The 25,108-nt window shown below is 42.4% G+C and overlaps 1 protein-coding gene across 5 annotated transcripts; it reads right to left on the bottom strand.

The window, feature by feature from the left end:
* Window positions 1-300: 300 nt before the first annotated feature.
* Window positions 301-24,279, bottom strand: ryk (receptor like tyrosine kinase). 5 transcript variants are annotated; one of them, XM_086048057.1, is made up of 16 exons: window positions 23,556-24,279; window positions 17,079-17,200; window positions 16,898-16,997; window positions 16,212-16,343; window positions 16,007-16,081; window positions 14,731-14,869; window positions 14,550-14,650; window positions 12,559-12,642; window positions 10,941-11,066; window positions 8,742-8,828; window positions 7,856-7,925; window positions 6,818-6,950; window positions 4,405-4,514; window positions 4,167-4,326; window positions 2,362-2,498; window positions 301-1,512 (listed from the first exon to the last, which is right to left on the bottom strand). In XM_086048057.1, exons 1-16 carry the CDS (start codon window positions 23,785-23,787, stop codon window positions 1,401-1,403), a joined length of 1,920 nt encoding a protein of 639 aa, XP_085904183.1. In that variant the 5' UTR covers window positions 23,788-24,279; the 3' UTR covers window positions 301-1,400. The 5 variants fall into 5 exon arrangements, with proteins under 5 accessions (XP_085904183.1, XP_085904181.1, XP_085904184.1 ...); XM_086048055.1 differs by having other exon boundaries at window positions 14,731-14,872; window positions 23,556-24,278; XM_086048058.1 differs by having other exon boundaries at window positions 16,007-16,078; window positions 23,556-24,278.
* Window positions 24,280-25,108: the final 829 nt, after the last annotated feature.

Genomic DNA, 25,108 nt, shown 5'->3' with positions numbered 1-25,108 from the left:
TAGATTTGCTCTCAAGCAGTTTTCAACACTCTTAATTGGATAATAATGCATATAAATGACAGACAACATGAGGCCAGACCAATAGTTTGGGAAAAAATATGAAATTTACCACATTTGGACAGTGAGGATATGTGGTTAAAATGTGGTAGCGATCGGACAAATTCTCAAGGACAAGTCAGCATTGGAAAATTTGCCTAAAATGCCTGGACTGTAGCAGTGCTTTTACCCTGTTCTCACACACACGCACACACACACCAAGATGTTAGTTGGTTTGTCTTACGACAAAATCAAGTAGTATAATACATTGAAGAAATAACATTTAATAGTGAATGAATGAATGAATCCAAGCACCATCATTTGACATGCAGTGACCAGAAAAACACCAAAAAAACACCACCCACAAAAAAAACAAAAAAAAAACACCCATCAAAGTATGTTGACTGTTTACAGAAATGCCGAGAAATTTGTGAAGATCAATGAATCCTGTGATGGGTGGTGTTAAATGGCAGGAAAAAGCGGCCAACCCGGAACATCAGGAGAGCCCTGATACTCTTGACTGAATTTGTGGAATATAAAACTTCTGTCATACAAAGATACCTCAAGAAAAACGCATCACAACCGTAACAAGAAATCCGGAATTTATCACAGAAACCTAGAATTTGTGGAATACCCTTACACACAGTTGGTGTCCAATACTACCTCTGAAGGTGTGAAATTACTTCATCCTGGCAGAAAATGCCATCTTTTACAGTCTTTCAAAAACAGATCCTGCACAAGAAACTGTAAAAGAGTCAGAATTCTTCCCAAGGCAGCCAACTACATGCGCAAATTTTTGGTTACCCTGCTTCTGTTCTGGTTTAGGATGCTAACTTACAAACTCATGTGACTCTGCCACCCTCATAATGGCTAAAGAATGCCGACTTTTACATTTTGATGGCCTTCCCTTGACGCTGGAATGATCTTATACACAGGTGGTGTCCTGTCTCTGTTACGGCTCTGACACTCTCTCCGAGGGTTGCCAGGCTGAATTTGTGGCCCAATTCCCAAGCGTGAAAAAATCCCGACAATGTGAAAGCGACCGATGCTTAATGTTGGCATAATAAGTAATGCGGCACACGAAGAAATCTGTGCTCAAGTTTCTCGCTATCGTACCACGTTGTTGCGTCTTACTGGGGTTACAGTACATATACAAGTGAATGTCAAAGTGCCTTTAAAACGGCACGTGAATGTTGGCGGAAAATTCCCGTCGGGAGGGTCCTCGTGTGGGAAAAGATCCTACGGAAAAATACTTGCTATGTAAAAAGCTATATAAAAAAATAAGACCTGTACAAATATGGAAAAAGTCACCAGCCTCCATTTAGTTTTTCTTTGATAAGGCACAAGTAGGATCCGAAAGGCTTTCAGACGTAAGCTCCCAGGGCGGCGTGAAACTCTGTGAGGCACTGGACCAGCTGCTGGAACTTGGGTCTCTCTTCAGGGTCCAGGGCCCAGCAGCACGCCATGACGGCGAACCTGCAACACAAACAGGCAAAGGAGGGAAGACATCAGCAAAGGCGGCAGAATTTGGGCACACACAACAGGAAGCGGTATCGGTGTGCTTTATTTTGTGGCCTGCAATATTTTGGAACAGTCACCTCATCACCTTTTGTACTTGCAGGAAGTCTCTGCACGCCTCAAAACACGCGACAAAAAAAAATATCAACATTCTTGGGGGAAACATCCGTCAGTCAAAGAATGTGGACTTTTACCAACAAGTTCGAGTAAAATATGCCCCAAAGGACAGAAATTTAAATTTAAAGTCTTTTGGGGAGAAAATGACTTTCAAAAGTCTAAAGCTGTTAACTTCAGAAACATTTTCTGTGAAAATATGCCTCAAAAATCTAAAAATGTGGAGTTAAACCAACATTTTCGAATAAAATATTACCCAAGGGTATGAACAATTTTAGGCTTGGCTGTATATATTTTATCATTATGTCATAAGTGGTGGGTGGTTTGTGTAGAATTTTGAGGAAAAATTAAGAACTAAGGCTAAAATATTATGCAGAAAAAGTGTTGTAAATATTTTCCAAATGCACTGTAACGTATTCAAGGTGCCTCAATATTAAGCTAATTTTTTTCATTTTTAATAAATTAGAAAAAAAAATTAATGAAAAAAAATAAAAGATTGCATGTTGTCATTATGGGGTCCTGTGTGTAGAATTCTGAGGGGGAAAATATCTATTTTAATTTCGCAACAAGGCTGTAACAAGACGAGATGCACTGCATATTAAGAAAAATGCAGATTAAATGATCAAAAACTGTTGGAACCTCGCAACCTTCCGTGTGGAGCAAACTAGAAATGAGTGCGCGATTGGCACGTACAGTTCATCGGGACAGTTGATTGGCTGCGCTATCCTGTATCCGTCCTTCAGGTATGCCGACATCTCAAAGGGGTCAATGTCAACATACGGCGTCTGGCCCAGAGTCATCAGCTCCCACAGCGTCACGCCGAAAGCCCACTGTGCCGGGAAAATAAAAAATGATTTATTATGGAAATCATTTGTGAACATCTGGCGGGACAAACAATACATGGAAGTAATGCTGAAATCATTTTACATGCAGGATAAATTACTTGTTGTCAGAGAGGCTGCTAACAAGTGAATGGGGTGAATTTGCTTCAATAGACCATAAGAGACATACAATAAACGCCAAAAAACACACAATTTTAAAAATGGAATCCCAAATAAGAAAAATATAGATTTTATTTTTGTTGTTACTTCTAATATATAGATAGATAGATAGATAGAAAGAGAGAGAGAATCTAATTTCTTTATCTCATCACAAAGTTAACTGCCCAGCCCGTTGGACTCTTGTTGCTAACCAAACCAAAAGGCTCTATAGTTACGTGGCTTATTTGTCCTGTCCAGTCTTTCTTGTTTACATCTTCGCCATATTTCCAGTGAGTGCTGACATGTGGTCTTTCCATAGTGTTGTGTGCATCCATGTTTGTTTTGGGGAGCCACGGCGATTCTTGCGTCACGTGTACCTCGCGTATTGACAATTTCCACAGTAAGCAAACATGGTCGCTCCACAATGTTGTGCGCAATACCAATCGGTGATGCCAAACACCTGTTAGTGAACTTGCAAACAGCCGGCGTGTAACTGCCGTTACGAAACCAAGCGAAACGCCGCGAGTGAGGACACGCTGGTGTGTGTGATTCACCGCTGCTTACTACATTTGGACGTGTGAGCGAAATTACCCTTTGTTGGAAGACTTAGTCAATGGTGACTATTCAGATACTCTCGCATCCCATTGGACCGTTCTAAGACGTCACTGAGGACTCGGAGGCAGTGATGATGTCAAGGAGCAACATGTTCATTAAAGGAAAATCAAGACCAGAGCGTTCCAGCTCGGCATGATAAACAACCGTGCGCATGGTGAATCTAAATGTGTCACGCTGTCATTTTCATCGTCTTCTCGTCTGGACTTCCCCCTGAAGCTCAGCTGTTAGCTAAATAGCAGGTCTCTGCGGAACGGCTGTTTTGGGCTTCTACTCGGCGCCGAGACCGTAAGAGGAATGTGTGGGGGATAGTTTGGGTTGAGTAGAGGGCGTCGCTGCGAATTCCTGCACCTTAACCAACATGGCCTAAATTCGTAGAACCTCTAAGGTGGAACGGAGGTGGGCAATTTTCCCCATGAGAAATACAATCAAACCTCATTTTTTTGCAGGGGATACGTTACAGCCTCCCCAACGAGAGATGCAAATCCATGACACAAAGAGCATATCATTTGAATTTTTACAGTAAACAGGTGACGTATACAACACTGAATATAAGCCTGTGAGTGTTGTTATATGCTCAGTATGTGTTGTAGCTCAGAGACAGTATGAAAAGTGTGTTTTAAAAAAAAAAAGCGTGTTTTAATAAGTTTAACTGTCCTTAAAGCGTGTGGCAGGGGGAAAACCTTTTCCTTTTTTCCTTTTTGACTCTCTATATTGGGTATGTTTGGCTATTGTGGCTGTGGAATGTATCCCGCGCGATAAATGGGGATTCACTGTTGATTACACTGTAAATTAGCACCCCTCTCTTTACAACCATACTGTCGGTGGAGGTCGGTGCATGTCAGCGGGAAATTGATGAGCGCCCAGGAGAGGTACACATAGAATTAAAACAAAAACTGTTCTTACCACGTCGCTGGCGCTGGAGAAGTCGTTGTCAAGCAAGCTCTCCAGAGCCATCCAGCGCACGGGTCTGTTCTCGTTGTCCCCCAGGCAGTGGTAGTCCATGGGGAACAGATCGCGGGCCAGGGCGTTGTCCGTGATCTTCACCTGCATGTTGTCATCGATGCTGCCGGGAGGGAGAAACCCGGGTTCAGGAGAAATCGCTCGCGGGAGCTTATTTTGGCCTGCGTGGACAGACACTTACACGCAGTTCCTGGCAGCGAGGTCTTTGTGGATGACCTCGCGGCGGGCTAGGTAGCTCATTCCGCATGCGATCTGTATGGCCATGTAGACCAGGTCTTGCTGGGAGATGGCCTGGCAGGAAGCAGGGGGAGGACACAGCGCTTGAGAACAGGAAACACACGGTAGCCACTGACTGTGACATTAGGTGTCATGCTGCCCTCATTTCCTTTTTAGGTTTTAAAAGAAAAAAAAAAAGTGGAATGAATCATTTAGAAGATGGGAGTCTAAACTTCGCCATTTTCAGTCTGCCCTCCATTTTTTATCTGCCCATGTTTGCCTGCAGTGGTACATTGCCTAATGACTGCCGCAAGTTAAGCCACTTTCTGAGTTACTTTGCTTTGTGTCGTGAGCCAAAATTCAAATTTTGGTTTAAATCCCACCTCCGACTGTGCACTGCGTCCTCGGGCAAGACGTTTAACTCTTAATTTGCTTCCAGCGGGCCTGGCAGGGCGCATGGCAGCAGCCACCCATTGGTGACTTTTGAAAACACTTTGGGCGCCGTGTGAACAAAGTAACACGCTATTTGATTGCACTCCATTTACAAAATCACTGTGGTTACAGTTCAAACTGGGCGGTAAGGCAGGAGGGAAAAATCCTCCCACATTTATTATCACATCTTACTTCTGTGCTTCCCCACCAATCAGGCATAACTAAAATAGCAACATTTCTGCTCATAACATCCAGATGAATAAAGATAATTCAGTTACAGAAGCAGCTAGCGTGAATTGTGACTGGTTGCTGCAATTTCTGCTCCGTGTCAAGGTCACTGTATTAGAGATTCTGTTTTGGTTCCGAATTTGGCAGGGGCGAATCCATTCTAGTGGGACACAGGGACACTAGCCATCTAAAAATGCAGGACAGTTTGACTTGCCAAGAAACTATGTTGGAGTTGATATGAAGAGAGTCTTTTAATTCCTCTTCACTTTGCAGATGGTAAAGCGCTGTGTGGCATCAACAAAACCATTCATTGTGTATGTGTTGCCTGGGCTGAAAAATGTTTCAACTGGGCACAGCGCCACCGTGATGTAAGAAGGTGCAACCAAAAGGCAAGACGGTGGTGGACTGATTTCAGAGTGAACCGAGCAGGATATTTTGGTGGTGTTGTAGGCAACAGTAGAAAAAAAAAAAAAGAAAGCGAGGAAAATCTCGAAGTGCTCTCTAAATAGGTGGCATGCTTTTATTTTGAAGGCCGGGAAGTGTGAAGGAGGGGACCGACCATGTTTATGAATATGGCCGGGGGGTCGCGGCCGGAAGGGTACCCAGGTCAAGGGTGGAGGGTCGCGGCCGGCCGGACGGGCAAAAAAGGGTCAAGTGCCCAGCTCGAACTAAAACTAATAAAAAACTCAACTAAAACGAAGCACTTTTAACATAATAAAAAATGTATTAAAAAAAGGCTAAATGAATAAAAACTAACTTCAATGAAAAATTCACAACTTTATAACCCTGGTAACCACCAATTTGCACGCAGTCCTAATAACACAATATTTTCCCCAAAGCAAAACCTACAAGCTAAATTTCTGGGGATGCTCACTTAACTTTTTTTCGTCCAATACATTTCACGACACGCTTACATCCTGTGCGACAGCGGTTCGAACCGCGGTATGTAAAAGCCTTGACACATTTTTTTGGGGGTTCCTTTGCAAATGATTATTTTTTTGCTTTCATCCAAAACAGCTTTGCAAGCTTATGTGAGAATCAGGCTTGACTTGGCATGATTTGCAATAACTCTTTCACGCTGTCAGATCAGGTGTCAATCCAGCAGACTGTAGATGTGTGCCATCTGATCAGGCTACGTGAAGACAATCGGGCTTTTGTATGCGCTCAAACAGAGAGGCTTTTCATCAATCAGCTCCGTAGATGTAGCATTTGCAAGATGGAGCTTGCCGACTGGATCAAAACTCCGTTTGCAGCCTTTGACATAAACATGCTAGTTTGAAGAAATATTATTATGCGCCTTTTGGCACTGGCGGGAGAAACGGCGTCGCTGTTGCAATAAGCGCCGCAGCTGCAAATCAGGTAGTGGTGCCGCCGTTTGAGCATTTTTTTTTTTTCTCTCGATATCCCTGATATCCAGCTTAACTCATTCACTGCCGTTGACGAATTTACTTTTCACAGCCCACCGATTCAATCCCAGGAACTTATTTATATTTTTTTCAAGTGTTGGGGTAAAAGAGAGTCTGGAAACATCTGCACCGATAGTGGTAGACTGTACTTGCACAAACTCTCCGATACTAGGCCAGCCGATACCAGCATGTGATAAACTGCGCGAACTACACTATTATGTCCTTGCTGAGCGTGTGGTGTGCAGTTTTGCAGACAACAAACGGCAGTTTTTCAAAAGGAGTCAATGCTTGCTTCAAGCTAGGCGCCCTCACCTGCGGGTTGTTAGCCTCGGCGAGCTTGCACTGGCGCAGGAACAGCTTTAAGTTGCCCCAGGCCATGAAGGGCAGCAGCACCATTGGTTTCTCGCCGTCCTCCGTGCACACGTGGCTGATGGGTAGCAGGTTTCTGGAAGGAGGGGGGAAACATTTGGCATAAATACACATTCACCGGCCACTTTATTAGGTACGGAAGCTACGCCGGCAGGGATTTCTTTCAAAACACTGTTAAACGGGGGCAAAGGGGAAAAGGAAACCTTGGCATAGTGTGGAGGAAAAGGTGTTGGCCAAAATGTGTCCAGTTAAGGTTAACTCCTCTTGACTGTTTGAAGCATTTCAAGCAAAATTCAATGTACACGCATGCACAATGGAAAGTTATCCCGGACTTACCCGTACCCACTGAACAATTAGGTAACAAGTTCTCTGTGGACTTAGCAGGAATAAAGAAGTTGCTTTTTTTTTGCCAAAGAGTTACTGAAAAGTACAACTCTGACTCCTCGAATAGGATGGCATGCATCCTTAACCAGGTACGTAACATTAATTAAATTCAGTTTTGACAAATACCTCAAATAGTGGCCCCAACTCTAATTGTAGCCTTGAAATGTAGTGTCACCCATTTTTCTTAGATACTTGCTTCCAATTAAAGCTCGTCAGATTCAGGTGGAGGAGTTTTGAGTTCACAAAATGGCTGCTTCAAACCAAAATGGCTGCATTCCTGTTCACTTACAGGCATGGGGCTTTTTCTTGAATCTTGTTTTGATAGACACGGCCACCCAATTCAGTATTGTTTGTTGAGACTGGTGTCAGGGAGTTCTTGTTTTCATCTTTTGAGGCCAGGAATTTAGCACCAAATGGCACCTTTGAACCAAAATAACCAACTTCCTGTTCACTTTCTGACATTGGTCCTTGAGACTTTTCAGTGTGTCCTGTTATGATGAACATATTTAGCGAATTTCATGTCATTTGGCGCAACTTGCGCTGTGGGGAAAAAAATTTCCCCCATGTTGCAAGACAAATTGTGCAAAATAAGCTCACCTGTGATGAAGGCCGCGAAGCTTGCAGCTTTCAGTCAACATCATGGTCACCTGGACCTCCGACGCGTGATCTACAAACATAAGTGGAGCATAACACGCACATGAATACTGTGCTTATTTAAAGGAGACTTATGCGTCCTTTTTTTTTTGGTACATTCTCACATGATGTGATTGTTCCACGATATTGTGTGCATCCATGTTGATGTACCAAGGAGCTAAACTACTTATTTGTCCCGCTCTGCCTGCCTTGTTTTTCTGCATCTCACCAAAACAGCGCCTCCCGCCCCCCCCACGTAGACCTTGATATGTGGTAGCTCCATAATGTTATGTGTCCGCATTAATGTTGCCAGGAAGATGTGCCAATTATTTGTCCTCCTCTGTCTGCCTCGTTTTTCTGTATCTTGCCAAAATACAGTCAGGTCCATAAATATTGTGACAGCCAGACAATTCTCATCTTTTTGGCTCTAACTACCACTGCAACGGATTTGAAATGAAACGAACAAGATGTGCTTTGATGGCAGACTTTCAGCTATTTTTTGAGGGTATTTACACCCAATTAAAGTGATTAGTGTAGGAATTACAACAGTCTGCAAATGTGTCCCCCACTTTTTTGAGACAAAAAGTAATGGGACATTTGACTGCTCAGCGGTGGTCCCTTTCAGCCAAGTAGACTTTAAAATGTGGTCACAATGTCGTCTGCGCCCATGTTTATATTCTGGGGAGATTGCGCAATAAGTTCAGCGGTCATTCGGAAACGCAAATATCAATAGCTTTTGAAAACAAGTTGTTTTTTGAGGTGTCTTGAGATTTTTAAAACATGTAAAATAAGTGCTTTGGCACAATCTAGGCTGGAAAAAAAACTGATTAGCATGACCAAGCGTGGATACCTTTCACGGTCTTCACAAAGACTGGCCTTTCCTTGGTGGGGTCCTTTTCATCCAGCAGCACGCCGTGAAAGATGCGGCCAAAGGTGCCTGTCCAAAAAATAAATAAATAAATAAAATAAATCAATGGCTTCTATTAGACCGCCGGACAAGTTTAAATGTCACACCAGGCTAATCGCCGGGTCAGGCTACAGATTTAAAACACTTTGTCACATTGGGCAGAACAAGACGGATTTCGTCTGTGCTCCAAAGACATTTCAGTGCTTTGAACAAGAGCAGGAGAAGCCAAGCGAGCGCATTCATCATCACCGTTGTCTAAACTGTCAGAAGGGCGCTTGAGGCGGGAATTCGAATGAGGTGAGCAACAGAGCGTGGACGTAAAGTTTAGAAAAACATCTGAGCCCTGAGGCCAACTGGGCCCAACAACAAGGTTAGTGTTTAACCGCCTTCCCTCCCACCTGGAGCGTGTGCATCGGGCCTGTCCGGACCAGTTCGCAGTCCGCAAGCGTTCATTTTTCACCGCAATGTTCGTGGTCTTTTTAGTTGCACACCGTCATGCTAACGGCGGCAAAATGCATTCTGCCGAGCGTATGCCGCAATAGTTGGCGCAGAAATATTTTAAGAAAGATTATTTAGCCTGAGCTGATTTAAAATTTATTAGATTTACAAGCACTCCCATAGAATGTAATGGAAAGCTGATTAACCTGTACAGACGTTTTTGAGTAACATTTAAACATCTTTAACTGTCATACAAGTGTAAAAAAAAAAGTAGAAACAAGCTGCTATAAAGTAAGTAAGTAAAAATCCTGCAAAGTGAATTAATTATATGTTCCAGGGTCATTAACCCAACACTGACTTAAAAGATGTTAAGTAACATTTCAGGACTATAACTGTATGTCATATGACTGTAAAAACAAAATATGTAGTATAAGTGTTTAAAAGAAAGACTGCTCTAACTTCAAATGGGAGTGGTACTAAACAACTTCAGGCGAGCGTACGAAAAACTCTTACGCTCGTATGTTTATCAATTTCACTTGCAGGCGGACAGTGAAGTTGCCAGGCAGCCACTTCATCCACCGCTTTTGTACACTAGGAATTACGAGCTAACCTCCGTCTTGAGAAATAGCGAGTTTATTCAGGATGACTCGGACCGGTCAAGTGGGATTTATTAACGGTGCTTATCAAAGACCGGTAAGGTTTAAAATATTTACGTTCTGATTCCACCTTCCCAGACACAGGCTAGTGTGCTGCGTCAGCATTCGGGAATCGGAAGGACACTAAATCCACCACAGTGGGCCAGACTCCAGCAGACTGAAGTACAGTCTTGTTCACGCCATGACGAAGCTAAGCAGCCTCCAAAGCAGCGAGGCAGGACAATGTAGACAGAATGGATACTTGGAAGACTAACATAGTTGCATGATGAGCGATCTCAATGAGTTTTAAAAAGGGCATTTTCCACCTTTCCTGAGAGCAAAATTAACCTCTACAAAGTGATGAAGGGCCAAATAAAGAAAAAGAAAGGAACTGCTTATGATCCAAAACACACAAGCTCATCTGTGAAGAATGGACGAGGTAATTCTGGAACGAGCACACTAGTCTTCATTGCTGATGCAACAAATGATGGTAGCAGCAGAATGACTTCTCGAGTCGACAGAACCATTTTTTTCTGGCAATTTACAGAAAAATGCAGCCAAACTAATTGGGAGAAGCTTCGTCATTCAACAAGACAGGGTGATCCAAGACTGCCAACACAACAAGGGGTTTCATCTGGGGGAAAAGCAGAAGGTCTTAGACTGGCCAAGCCAATCACTGGACCTTTACCCAATGAAGCATGCATTTTACCTCCTGAAAAGGAGACTGAAGAGAGAAAACCGCAGAAAAAAAAAATAACTGCAAAAGGCTGCGTTAAAAAGGAAAAAGGCCGGGAAACACATGTCTTCAGTATACAACAAAAACAAAGGAATTACCCTTGCCGTTCCAATACTTTTGGAGGAGACTATATAAAAAAGCAGCCCCCCCCCCACCACCACCAAATTTCAACCTTTGCGATTTGAAAATTGCATTCTACTACACTGAGATGTTGATTTGAATTCGATTAACTGATCAGCCCTAGTTCTAAACAAATGGAGAAAAGATCATGAGGAAATTGCCGTTAATGTCATGAAAAAAAAAAAAAAAAAAGAAAAAGGGAAAAAAAGATACCTTCGTGCAGGACATCCCGCAGTGTGACCCTCTCCCGTGAGATGGCGATATCTTTGACTTTGGCCTTGGCCTCCATGAGGGTCACGCTCCTCAGGTCGTTTTTCTCGATGCGGAGAGATGGGAAGCCTGCGAGCAAGGGAGGGAGAAGATCCAAGCGTAAACACAAAAGCCTGGCTCGGTCTATTTACTGGAGCAGTGTCTGCTTTACATCACTTTGACAGTATACATGACGTTTCTCTTAATCCTCTTGGCTTGATGCTGGCCATTTGTGCTAGTTTAGTTCATTTTGGCTAGTATGCTATTTAATACTATTGATAAGCCTCATGTGAAAGTGGTTTGTTTATGTTGGATAATTTTAAGAGTGAATACAGTTGCCACTGTCTGACAGAAACCTCCAAAATCCAATTTGATCAATTTTATCTTTTTTCACCAATGTGTAATATTGATCAGTCCACACATAGATTTGACATTTTTAACCAATCTAAAGTGTTGAAAATGGCTCTTGACAGTGACAATAACTCAACAAATATGCAATGATAGTTTTGAAGATGCCAGCGTTCAACTACATGCCAGTGTTATGTAACACAGGTTCCTGATTTTGTTCACACTCAATGCTTGGTATTGGTGCTTCATGATCCTCTCCATTTGAAGTGCTTTGCTGCCATCTTGTGGCACCTATGTGCAGATACAAGCCCTTTTAGAGATGTGTCAATTATTTGCAGATTTTCTCAACACACGGTGGGGGTCTGTGCACAATCTGAAATTTGAAGGGAAAGGTAATACTGAAGGTTTTATACTAACATCAAGAACTGCAATAAAACAAGAATTTTTTTTTTATCACAGCCTATGTGTGTACATAGTCAAAATGGCTACAAACAAGGTGAGAGGGTAAAAAAATAAATAAAAAAATAAAAACCTGGGTAGATATCAAGTCTTTTAAAAAATTGGCCTATTTTTTTACCCATTTAAAAAAAAAAAAAAAATTAGAACATATGTAGATAATATAAAGATAATGACATTCAAAACAATTTTTTTTGCCAATTTTTCTGTTATAGTTAGACAAATATTAAAGCACAAAGTAAAGTAAAACAGTCAAATGTTCTGCCTGTACATCTGATTTCCATTGTTGCAAGTGTCAGGGACAAAAAATATTCTATTCATTATATGTTGTTATCCTTTACAGTATATATACTTTTAATGAATCTGCCGATTAATCAGGTATCTGAATTTTACCCTGCCAAATATCATATATATTGTATATTACCTCTAGGTAAAATACAACTCAACAGCATAACCTCCCCCATGTGTAGGCCGAATAACACAATGTAAACATGACCCAATGCACACACACACACACACACACTCCGTGTGTACACTTTGAGATAAGGGCGCACAGAGCAAAACAAGCAGATATCATCGGGAGGCAATACCGGTCATTTGAGTGTTTTGATGTTCTTGTTATGTGTTATGAGATAAGGTGAAGGCACGGTGGTGGCATGCGGGTTGGGCAAGAGGAGAGGTCTTGTGCATCAATGCCGCCCCCTGGAGGGAAACTGTGCAGCAAAGTGGCGCATGTGAAGATCTGACAGGGGTACAGCACAACAGTCCGGTCACTTACTTTTGGTTTCGTGAGGGGGGGCACCGGTGTTTTGGAAGGAGGAGGTGGCGAGCTGGAGAATGGGTGCGGAACCAGGGTGGTTGTCTGACAAGAGGATAGGGAGGCAAAGAGGGAGGGGCAAGGATTCAATGGGGTGCTCACACTAATGATTAAGGCGTTCACAAGCCACTTCATTAGGAACACCAGCACAATGGAATGGGATTCAATTTTTGTCGCGTTATGGCTGACTGCTATTTTTAACTAATTTTGGGGTACGGAATCCAAAAGTGATCTCACTTTTTCCCTATCACATCAACTTTCTGAGCTACAGGATTCCCGTTTTCTTAAAAAAGTATGAAATAAATGTTTATGTATGTAAACAAAACACTAAGATGGAATAGTTGCAAGTGTTGCAAACAAAAACAAAAAAACCTGCATAAAATGAAATTGAACTTACATATTTGTTTGTGACAACCCCACCTTTTATCAATTTGAGAGAATTTAAGAGAACAGATTAAATGACTTGATAGTATTTTCTATTTGAAAAATTGTCACGACATTGTGCAGGGATACCCAATGAAGGGACTAGTAAGTGTTGCATAGGTGTTTGTTATAAGCTCATACACACATGAAAAGTCAGGCATAAAGGGGGTGGAAGGTGAAAACACTAGCGCAAAACAATGTGCAGCGTGAGATAAGTGTTGCATCCACAAGAGGGCGACGAGGACTTGGAAGACTTCCCCCCCCTTGTGTCATCATGCGGTTGGAAACATTCTGTAAGTGTCAAAGCCTGAAAGACGAATTTCCATCTTCTAGCTATTCTTGTCCTTTCTAAAAACAATCTTGACCGTACAGTAGCTCTGCATGTGTCAAAATCATAAGTTATGCTAGGTGTTAGCAAAATAGCTTCAGAGGTGCCAGATCCTGGAAGTTGACTTAAAAACTGAAAGCAAACAAAAATATTTCCACTATAAAATTCAGGCGTAAAACTCAAGGCCCGGGCACCAAATCTGGCACACCACATCAATTTATGCGGCCTGCAAAAGCTAATTATGTACATCGATGTCATGTTTCTTGTTAAAATACAGAAAGTGCAAACTGTCTTCAATTTTTAAAATGTTGAGATATGGCAAGCGTTTTTGTTACCAAAACCCACTTAAATATAAATGTAATGAACAAATATTTTTTATTGGCCTCTAATTTCATCAATTTGTGTTGTGTATGTAATGAGGTGATCATACATTTATTTGGGTTCAAAGTAAACCACAACTACAATGTGGCCCGTGACAAAAATAAGTTTGATGCCCTTGCTATAAAAGATTGAATGAAACAAATTGAAACAAGTGGTGACACAGAGTGGCCATCTCGTGACAGCAGTTCAGCTAATTTCAGCATTCCCGCTCGCTAACCACATTTGGACAAGGCAAATTGCGGAATGCCACAGGATGACAACATGTGTCATGTGCTGCTATGTTAGCACACCCACTGTTAGCATTTTCAGCAACTGTCATTAGAAATAGTAATGGAATTCTATCCAGCCGTTTTAGTGCTTTCTCCACTCATGTTGTGGTCTTGGTACATGGTATCATTTTAACAATTTTCACAAGAAAAAGTAATCAAGTAAAAGGGTAATATGTAGAATTATTATCAATCTCATTGGTAACGACCAATCACGGCTCACCTGTTTTCTGAAGATGAGCCAGGATTGGTCATTACCTGAGCCCTGAGAAGTTGTGATGTCATTTTCAGTCGACAGAAGTGACAAAATGGCCGCCTCCAGAGATGGCTAAAAAAGGGTGGATTAACTCCTATTCCACAAACAATATTAATAAGAATTCCTTGTTTCAACTAGTGGGCTTGCATAGAACATATTCTTGAAAAAAAAAACATGTGTGGGTTGACTTCCGCTTTAAGGGAACAGATGAATTGACTTTACATCTCTATCGTTTCGAAAGACTTGCAAGTGCTACATTGTGTTGTTGCTTTGTGAGGAATAAATGCCAAACTCTTACTGGACACGGGCGCAGCGTTGTTGGGCGTGTCGGCCCGCAGGTACTGCGTGGTCTGCGTGGAAGGCTGAGAAAGTCCCTGTGAGCTTCCGCTGTCGCTCACACTGGAAGAATGAAGGGGGGGAAAAAAAGACAATGATAATCAAAGAAGTCCATGGACAAACCATTGAGCAAAGGCGCCAACCTGTCCTCCATCTCCACTCTCTTCATGCTGTGCAGGTGCAGGATGGCCAGGATGATGGCCACCAGGAAGATGACGATGCAGCACACGCTCACGCTGATGTAGAACACCTGGGTGGAGGTGGTGGGGGCAGTCATGCCATCTACTGAATGACAAAAAAAAAAAAAAAGTTGTTAGAATGCATTTCCATGATGGTTGCGTGTGAAAACGGGAGATGCTTCAGCAGTAAATAGTTTTTCTGCGAATGTCTTTATCATGGGGGGATTTCAGAGGCATTCGAGGTGCTCATTTCATGGTTTTTTTTTTTCTTCCCCTGAAAATTCCACAAAGAAGGCGGACACTTGTTACATTCCTACTCAAAGCGTTAGAATGCCTCAGGTTGTTCCGGCCTGCTGGAGCAGAAATAAGGAGACCGACTAATGGTACTGCTAATGGTACTAATGGCAATAAGCTCACAAAGGAGGCCAAACATTACATAAGATGGGTATCCAGACGATTCATAGTCCCCCCCCCCCAAAAAAAAAGACTATTCATAGATATGGACCATTCATGAACATCATATGTACTACTCATAATATTGGTTGGTGGTTAAGCATAATCCTCGCATCTGCAAAGTCACTACTTTCAGGAAATGAAAACAGCCAAAAATACCACACAATATTGTCAAACATAGCACCGTTTAAGTTGGTACCTTATATTCAGTACCACCATCAGACAACACCGCGACAAAATCATTTTCAATCGATAATTTATATTGCGGGGGACACGGTAGTTTATTACTCTGTCACTGATTAAAAGTTTAGAGTCACTCCGAGCCCCCAATCGGACAAACAGCCTCTAATACTTCACAAAAGCAAATTATGGTGGTTACATCTTTAAACTTCTTTTCAAAGGTCTTTAGAGTCATGAGTGAAACAATAAATAAAACGATAAGATGACTAAGCACCGTAATAGCCAGAAATGAATCTGTATGCAACGTACCATTGGGTCTGACTAGTTCCTTCTGCACAGAAGCATTACAGGACATTTTTAACAAAACAGACTTACTTAAACGCATCTAACCGAGCTATTTTCCCGTGTGATTGTCTAAAAAGCATCCAGACTTTTCAATCTTGAGGCTCATTAACACCAAAAACAAAAAGTGAAAAATGTCTATGACTGTACCTATGAACGGTCTTTTTTGTTTTTGTCTATGAAACGGCCCATGTCTATCTTTGGGGCAAACCATGAAGGGGCTCTGGAAGGAGCATGTACTCAGAGGTCACAAGGCGATACTCACAGTCGGGCTGCTGAAGCGTGTGAAGGGTGTGGTTGTTGAAAGGAAATGGAATCTTTGGGTCGGAATCTACTCCTGCTTGAAAGAAAACGGACAAAGAGACCAACGTTGGCGTTTGCGGGTGAACAGCCAAACCGTTTGCACGTAATCGTGCAAATTGATCGAGGCAACATTTGCTAATAAGCCCCCCCACCCCCTCCCCCCTTACTTTTGAAGCACATTTTCCTCCTCTTGAAGTTGAGCACTGTGTAGTTGTTGCCGTGCAGGGTCACGTTGAGCTGCACCGTCACGACAGCCTCGCCGTCCACTTTGCCCGAACAGAAAAGGTCCACTCGAAAAACTGTTAGGAGCGTGCGCAAAAAAACCACCATTTAGTCATACCGCTAATCTAAAATGGTCAATTGAATACTTTGGCTGTGCTTTATCTACACCATCGCAGTTGCCCGAAGGACTTTACAAAGCCTCGCATTCACCCATTCGCGCACACATTCATACACCAATCGGGCGGCTGCTGCCAAGCAAGGTGCTGCCAGGCCCACTGGGAGCAAATTAAAGTTTGGTGCCTTGCCCGAGGACACTTCGACAACGGGCAGTCCGATTCTCTACTAGTGGGCTCCCTCCAGTGGTATGCGAAATAACGTATTGAATTAAACATTTAAATGGCCTAAATGTATTTAAACCCAGTCCGGCAGATTTGATCGGTACAGTTCAATGTATTCATTGCGATGTATTTAACATTGAAGTATTTTACATTCACATGTAATTTTTTTTAAACGGTTTGCTTTCAACTCTCTATTTACATGTGTCCAAGAGCGACTATTTTAGAACTTGTATGAGGTGAATGGAACAATCCAAGCAGAGGAAAAGGGAAACAGTACAGTATTTTAAACAAACCGGAGGGAATGCGTGGAAGCTCCCCCTGGCTGGAAATGTTGCTGCGTGGTGTGTTCATGGCAGCAGGATTCTCCACGTGGAAACCTAAGCGGTAGTCCACCTGAGAATCAAAAACGGACTCAGCCTATAAATGGGTTCTGATGTTGTTGTGGTGTCTCAACCGATGTTGGCATTTATTTACCTTGGACTTGGAGTGCCAGGTGAAGTGAAGGCTGTTGGTCTCACTGGGCACTGGCATTGTGAAGCACATGGCGTTCTGGTTCACCACGTCGTCACGGACGTAATAAAGCTCTGCGTCCAGACCTGGGTGAGGAGAAGACATCAAGACAGACCTTAATTGGCAGCATTCGAGAACATGTTGACACTGGTCGGCCTCGATTTTATTCACGTTTGAAAAATGAAAATAGAATGGATTCTGTTACACATCGTAAAAGACCAAAAGTTCAGAGAATCTATATATGAAACTGTCTTTCATGGATGGATATGCTGTACATTAAATTGCAATCTTGACCCCCCCAAAAACAAAATCACAATTAGATTATTTTGCACAAACATTCAGCCCTACAATGAACATATGCATGTGTATCCACCTGTTGCCATAGCTCCCTGTGCGTGTATCACCTTTGTGTTCAATTAAACAGGTTCAGATTTCACAAAAAGTACATTTGTGATTACATTTAAACAAAGAGAGTGACCATGGCTCAAAAAAGGTTTGGGAAATACTGAATTAGAGCATCCGGCTTGGTAAAGCTCACCCTCAAACTGCCCGTTGGCCACAAACAGCGGACGACAACGTACGCCCTCACCCCAGCTAAATGAGAGCGACGGCCCGAGCACATCTGCTAGCACTTGAAACCTCTCCGTGCCCAAAGTGAAGAAGTTCAAAACGCTCAAGTGCGAACGAGCTCTGAAATGAGTGCAATTTCATCAAGGGGTTAAGAGAACGGTTCACATAAGTCACTATGTCACAGGCGCTAACATAAGAGTGTGAAGTCTCACCGTGTTTATTTTGTTAACAAATCACGACAAAGAAAAACTTTCCAAAAAAAAAAAAAAAATAATAAAAAGCCAGGCTGGTGGGGTGACGGGTGGGTTAAAGCTCTCCGTCCTGACTGAGGATCTCGTTTAAAGGCAAGAATGTGCGCAACAGCCTCGGGCTTTGACCACTTTCTCACATTGACTCAATTAAAAACATCTCAGGCATTTGCTGCCAGCTCAGGGAGCAGATGGGCGACATCTTAAAGGGGTATCTACAAAGGCCCCCGTGTGGGCGGCGGGGGTGGCAGTGGGCGTGTTAACAGTCAAGCCTACAGGGCTGATTTTCCCCTCAACTTATGAGCATAGATCAAAGCACGGCACACACGTCGCTGTTGCTCCAACCGGCCGCGCTGACTCTTGACACACTTTGACTTATTAAAAAACACTTTTTAAGGCATTCCTTTGCACCTGTTGTCACTCTGTCACTGTCAAGAAATGGGAGAGTATTGTTTAAGAGCAGTTAGAGGACACTGTGTCTCTCGCTTGCACAGTCCTCCAAATAATTATTCCCACTCGACGTTCGCTCTAAAACTGACACATAAAACAAAAATAATTAAGGATAGTGTATTTCAACAGCAAAAAGGTCTGCCAAACCATTTCATTCACTCTTACGAGAAAGTCTGCTAGCTTGGTGCCAACATAAAAAGTGAAACGCCGTAAAGCTAACAGAAATGATGTCACGGTAATTAAAAAGCTTCAAATCACTGTCACCTTAACACACAAATTTCACAAACCAATCTCACAGGCATATATTGTCTCTGCTCTGTGGGAGCATTGACTATTACTGTATCTTAGTAGGGGACCTTCCCTGCCTTTTTCTTCTTGCTCGTAAACACACCGCACCTCTTCCGGCAGGAAAAAAAAAAAATCGATAAGGTGATTTTACCGCACTGTGCACTTTTTTCTGCGCGTATCAGGTTAACAATCTTTTTCGTTGACTTCGAAATCTACTCGAATAATTCCCTTAAGATATCCCTAAACTTGATATTTCTTGTAATGTATCATTCGTAACAAAAAACAATGTCATTACATTTTTGTAAATTCGATTAGCAATATAGAAGACTTCACATTGAAAAAAATCAAGTGTACTAAAAAAATAGGCTGTCAGTAGTTTAGATCATGAATACAAGGCTGGCAAGGCTAGCCACCACAACTTGGCTCACTGTGTGACCCACCACTCAAAAAGGCCTAATGTTGGACGCTGGGATGGATGGATGACTGACTTGCACTTGTTTTCCACTTGATTTTTTTTTTTTTTTTTTAAAGGAGCAGGTTAGTGCTTATGTTAAAAACGAGTGCAATTACATGCCGTTTAGCACTAGCGACAGCTAAAATTGTAGCCCGGCAACAGTCTGTGCTTTGTCGCTGTACTGAGGACATGTTGTGCTGGTGGCGGAGGATTAATAAACAGCTGGAGTCAAACACACAATGAGCGGTCTAATGGGCCTCCTGTGAGAAAACTGCCCTGGTGCTGTGATAATTGCCTTTCTCTGGCTTGAACTCTGTGTGCCTCCCTTGTCTCGACGTGATGCCGCGGTGCGCTTTGATAGCAATTAAAGCGGCCCAACCAGGCGTGGAAGAGTGACCAATTCTCCTCTACTTCGAAGTATTTTAGCCCTCAACCTGAACGACTTTAACACAGGTAGTGACAGGAAAGTCAACAGGAGCTTGTCACTCCCAAAAAAAACAACAACTCTTCAATGGAAGCATTTGCAAGCAAATTCCACCGCGTGAGGCTAAAAGCTAACCGAGATGCTAACAAGCTTGTTTGTCCAGTGGGGTTTTGGTGTTTTGAATTCCAGCGTGGCAGCGTGTTTATTTTGTTTTGAGTGATCACTTCCTTTGGGATCAACACATCACCTTCCCGGGACAGGAACACTCCCACTCAAGTGCACTTGACCTCCCTAATGGGTGGCAAACATCAATGCTATCATTTATTAGCGCTTTTATAATTACAGCGGCAGAGCCACGCTCACTGATACACTTTCGGTCGTTTATTGACTACGACAATCAGCCAAGGTCAAAAACAAAATGAAAATAGTTTTTTAAGTGACAGCTGAAATTGTCTGCAATTGAATTTTTCTTACACCACTCTGAAAATCTGAGGGAAAATTTTGAATTTTGGAAGTATTCCAAATTGTAAATTCTCCATGAGAATTAGTGGTAATTTTATTGAAATGTATCAAGCATAAATACAAACATTCAGATTTTTCATAAACAGGTATCCATGCAAAATAGACACCTGTCATACTTAATTGCTCCATTCAGTTTGTGAAGTAGTCCAAGTAAACTCACGACAAAATTTCACATAGACATGAAGCATGGATCACATTGCGCGTTGAAAGCGAGAGGACAAAAGGTGGCCGCGAGCAGGTGCTGAAGTCCGGGTAGCATCTAACAAAGACCCCCTTGCAGCCCACACTTGTACCTTTACCTCCCCCAAGCCACAAACCTCCAGAAGATAACAGGAGAAAATGGAGAAATGCCCGTTACACCTACCACACCGGACACACGAGAACACGCAGGCAAAAGGATAATATGTGGCAGACAAAATATATTGAATAGCCTTTGACAAAATGTTTTTTTGTTTTTTTCTTTGGGCATATCATTGCGAAATTAGATTGCGGGGGCAGCCGAATTGGTCGCAGACGAGATTCCTGTTGAGTCTCCATGTTTAAATTCACACGCCGGTCGGGCAAATTCGGAACTTTCACGAGTCAACTTCAACCCTCCCATCGGGAAAATGAAGGACGTAAGAAATATTTGTCAGACAGCGACAACTGCTATCGACACAGCAGGGCAGGTGGTGTGATTGTCGGCAGCGCAGATCCTTTTAGAATGTTTCACGCCTCTATCTCAGCATCACGGACCATCCCTCGTATAATGCTCTTGACACTAACTCCTGATGAAGTGGTAGGTAGCATCTTAGCACGGGATGCTAATCTCGTCTGTATTTTGTCCTTGGACTGTGGGCCAAAACTTGAAAGGCGCTTACAAAAATAGCAACTTTTCAAAGCCACAAAGTGCGGTTTTCTTTCACTTCAAAAGGACCATACATCAGCCGCCTGCTTTGATTCAATGGAGAGCCTCGGGGGATGAAGGCAATGAAGGCAAGAATCCCAGCCAGGCCGTCTGCATCCATACCGTAATAAGCACCTCACTGATGCTTGTTTGGAGGGGAGGGGGCTTGTTTGCTCTAAACATCGGAAAGGTTGCTCAAGAAACGATTACGTCGGGAGAATTAGTTCATCATGAAGACGTCTATTTTTAGACGTTAAGGAGAACAAATATTTTTAAATACCTGATTTAGCTAAGTAGATTTTCTGGAAGGGTACAAACCCACATCTCTAAATCATTGAAGGGTGGGAGGGGGGGTTGGGGTTAAATTCAACTCGCATGGCACGCTCATGGGAACAAATAGCAAACAAACATGGAGACCCAAAACACCAAACGATTTCAGGAACATGACTGAAGATGTGTCCCAGTTGCATCTATGGATGTATTTTTCCTCATTTTAAAACGGGCCGGCAAGCACCGTGTTGGCGAACCGTGATCTACAGCAGCGATTCTCAACTGGTGGGTCGGGCCCCAAAAGTGAGTTGCGGACAGCTCTGAAAAAATTATTTGTATGCTAACTTTTTGGGGGGGGGCAATACGGAGTCGTACCAAGTTCCCACATGGGACATCGTTGTTGTTCTCACTTGTGCTCTAGTCACTACTTTACGCCATAAAAAAAATACAGAGCAGCCCACTCTCTGGCTAGCACGCATCATAGCTAACACTATGCTTTTGACAGAATGTCAAACCCAGCTGAAACTACATTTAAAAACCTAACAGACTGTACATGTTTTTAGAAGCTATTTTTAGCCTCACACACAAAAAAAGATTCTTATTGATCTTAACTTCTATGAAAACCGTGAGGAAGCACTGACGTACAGTACAGTATATATTTTTTTATAAATTTGTATATTTTTACTAATAGCTATATATTTTTAAATAGTATATATTTTTCCAAATATTTTTGTACTTTCATTTACTATTCCTGTAAATTTTGTCTAATACTTATGCGCGCTTTTTAAATTTTAAGTGAATGTCTTTCTAACTTTTTTTCTAATTTATGTCATTTAATTATTTTTAGATTCTTGGATTCGAATAGTTCTACATATTCGGTCAAATATTTGCATGGCTATGTATACCTCAAATTTGGACTACGTCAATGCCACAAGCAAATCCCTGTTGCAGGATGATATATAAATTATAAAAGGCTGCGACGGATCGTAAACACAAAATACACGGTCGTAGAGGACCAAAATGTAACCCGCTGGACATCTTCTACATTCCAATGTGTGTGCGTGTTTTTTTGTTTTTTTAAATGACACATTCATCACATGCAAAAGCGATCAAGGGCGATGGCCGCTCTTCATCGCTCCGCAAGACGCAGTGCGCACATTTTAGTTGGGCTCAAATGTTTATCTCGCAGTCCACTGGAGAAAACTCTCATTTGGTTAAGTTAACGGTGAAAGAATTCCATCTGTTGTCCCGGAGCGACTTGACATGCAGATACTGCACTTCTATTCTCAATACAAGAACATTTAAAAAGGGAGGGATGCTGAGAACACACCCTGCAGTTGAGGCAGCAGCTCATTTAAATGAAACAGGCCTTTTTCCACAGAGAAGTGAGAATACAGTACATGCCTATGAGTAATGTTGTATGCTCTGTTTGTATGAGTTGCAGCCTCTTGGTGTAGTACATGTCAAATGGGGTCCCTTTTATTTATCCCTCTGAGCTAAGGAAAGAGGAAACAAAAATCACGGGTGACTGGGAACTGCGCTGTTCGACTCAGCCAGGAACTGTCAGATGCTCAGGGCACTGTGAGCAGGCGTGTTGTCATTGTGACGCAGCCACGAGTTCTCCTGCAACAACTTTTGCCTCTTCTCACGCTCTGAACAAAGAAAATGGAGCAGGACGGCTTTGCAGAGGTGCTGGTCGATCATCTGGCCCACATTAGATATGAAAACTAGTTATAAGTTGATTTTTTGTGACGCTAGCCCTAGAAACATTTCTGACAACTCGTTTTCTTGTCCAGAAGAGCACATTCACATCTGTGACCAAGGCTCTGACCCAAATACTGCCACTTGAGGCCATTAAAATGCACGCTGATGTCACTTCCTGAATCAGGTGACGCATCAGCAGCAAGTCCAAATTTTAAGTGGAATAATTAACATTAACAGGCTTGGCGTTGTGTTTACACAGCTATAAAAGACAAAAGTAGGCGCATGAAAGTAAATATGAGAGGTTAAGGATTTTCAGCCCTTTTAAAGCGTGTGGATCACAATATTGGCCTCAATAACTAGTGTGTAAATAAAATATTGATTGTGTTTCAATAACTTTCAAATATTTTATTTTGATACTTTTCAGTTTTTTCCCCCTCACAATATTATTTTTATATTGTCTTTTCCCCCCAATTTGTTTGTCAAATATTTTGTTGTCTTGTGTTTTCTTGTTCGTAGAAGTGTGGGTTAAAAACAAGCAAAAGTGATAGCTAACAATGACTTTCCACTCTTTTGAAATCAAGTGGCAAGATGACAACATTCCCCCAACAAAATAAGTTTGCCATACCCAGTAATTTGTTGAGCTCGTCCACACTCATGTAAATGTTGACGCTGCGGTTGTTGCCACTGTTGTCGTTGTCGAGACCCGAAACTGAAACGCCGAAGCCGAGGGCCCCTTCCAGCAGCAGCAACAGCCCGACGAAGAAGCTCTCCAGCGGGCGCCAAGGCACCACCGAGGGCGGCCATCGCTGGCGCTCGGACGGGCCGCCGGAGCCGAGCAGCGGCAGCAACCCCAACATGGCAGCGGTCGTCTGGCGTGCAAGTTGTCGTGCGCCTTCCCGAGTCTCCTTCTTCTCATCGATAGGTGAACTTCCGAATCCCGGGGGGCGACATTTCTCGTCACTCTTCGCCGCCTCGCTCGTTCCCCCGGGCGGGCCTGTTTTTGTCCTCTGCTTGTTTAGCTGAAGCGGGCTAATTTAGCCGAGGCAAGCTAATTTGGCTAACTTTTCAGTGCTACTGCGGGCTTCAAATTGGGAGATTTACGACTTTCCCACCCGCCGCACATAACAATGAACCACTAAAACAAGCACATTTAGCCTCCACTGTTGGGTAAAGTAATTAAAAGTGTTCCTAAACCGGGCTAAGATATCCAGCTTTCCCCCTTCATGGTTGTCCCGTCCCGATTCTTTCCCCACCGCCTCTAGCTCACTTTTCGCTGGGAGAGCGCGCAGGGAACCGCGGGGGCGCGCACCGCTGTGGTTGTCCAAATGACGCCTCTACGTGCTATGGTAAAAAGAAACACTCCCCGAGGAAGACTTGCGATAACGCCGCTTAAAAGCATTAAGCCATATACAGTATTTATCGTTTCAGTGCCACGTATATGCTAAAGTGTCCTTACTACAAAAATACTACGTTATTATAAAAAACGCATTTAGGGAAGTGGTAAATATAAAGATTGGCGATCACGCCACATTTATCACTTTAAACTAAACACGCAAATTGGGAACGTTTGAAAATACTGCGAATTTGAGTGTATTAACTGTGGTTTCAGCGCCACATTTTCACAAAATTCATAAGGCAATCTGATATGTGGTTGAAATGCAGGCGAATACTCAAATTCCGATGTTCCCGAAGGCACCGTTCAGTCCAAATGTCGCTTTATGCTGTTGGAAATGTAGGTTTGGTAAAGTATGATTTTATTCCAGTAAGATTAATACACATCTGAAAAAAAAATCTCCTTTGATGCCTAAAAAAGTGCGACTTTCTCAAAAATGCTTTTGGCTAGCAAACATAAAATGTTATTCTTTTAAGTTTACTACTTTTTATTTTAACAACTTTAATATGAATTAAGAAATAAAGAGGCTGGTTAGAAACAAAATCAAACTTTTTTATTGAAAAAGTGATTTCATTACAAAACCAGACAACTTCAGGTTTTTTTTTTTTCCAAAAAGATAAGTCCAAAACTTTCACAGAACTATAAACTTACGTCAAAATGGTAAATACTATGCTTTGTGAATAAAAAATAATAACAAGTGAGTGTACAAGAATCCAATTTCAATTCAATTTTATTTGTTGGCACTTTACTATACAATATATGAGCATGATTGTTGGTAGGTGTTT

This window comes from Filicampus tigris, chromosome 12, assembly GCF_054856515.1.
Source record: "Filicampus tigris isolate MCC_2025a chromosome 12, RoL_Ftig_1.0, whole genome shotgun sequence".
Classification (NCBI taxonomy): Eukaryota; Metazoa; Chordata; class Actinopteri; order Syngnathiformes; family Syngnathidae; genus Filicampus; species Filicampus tigris.
The sequence above is the reverse complement of the archived record's forward strand: the minus strand, read 5'-3'. Positions and strand labels throughout refer to the sequence as shown.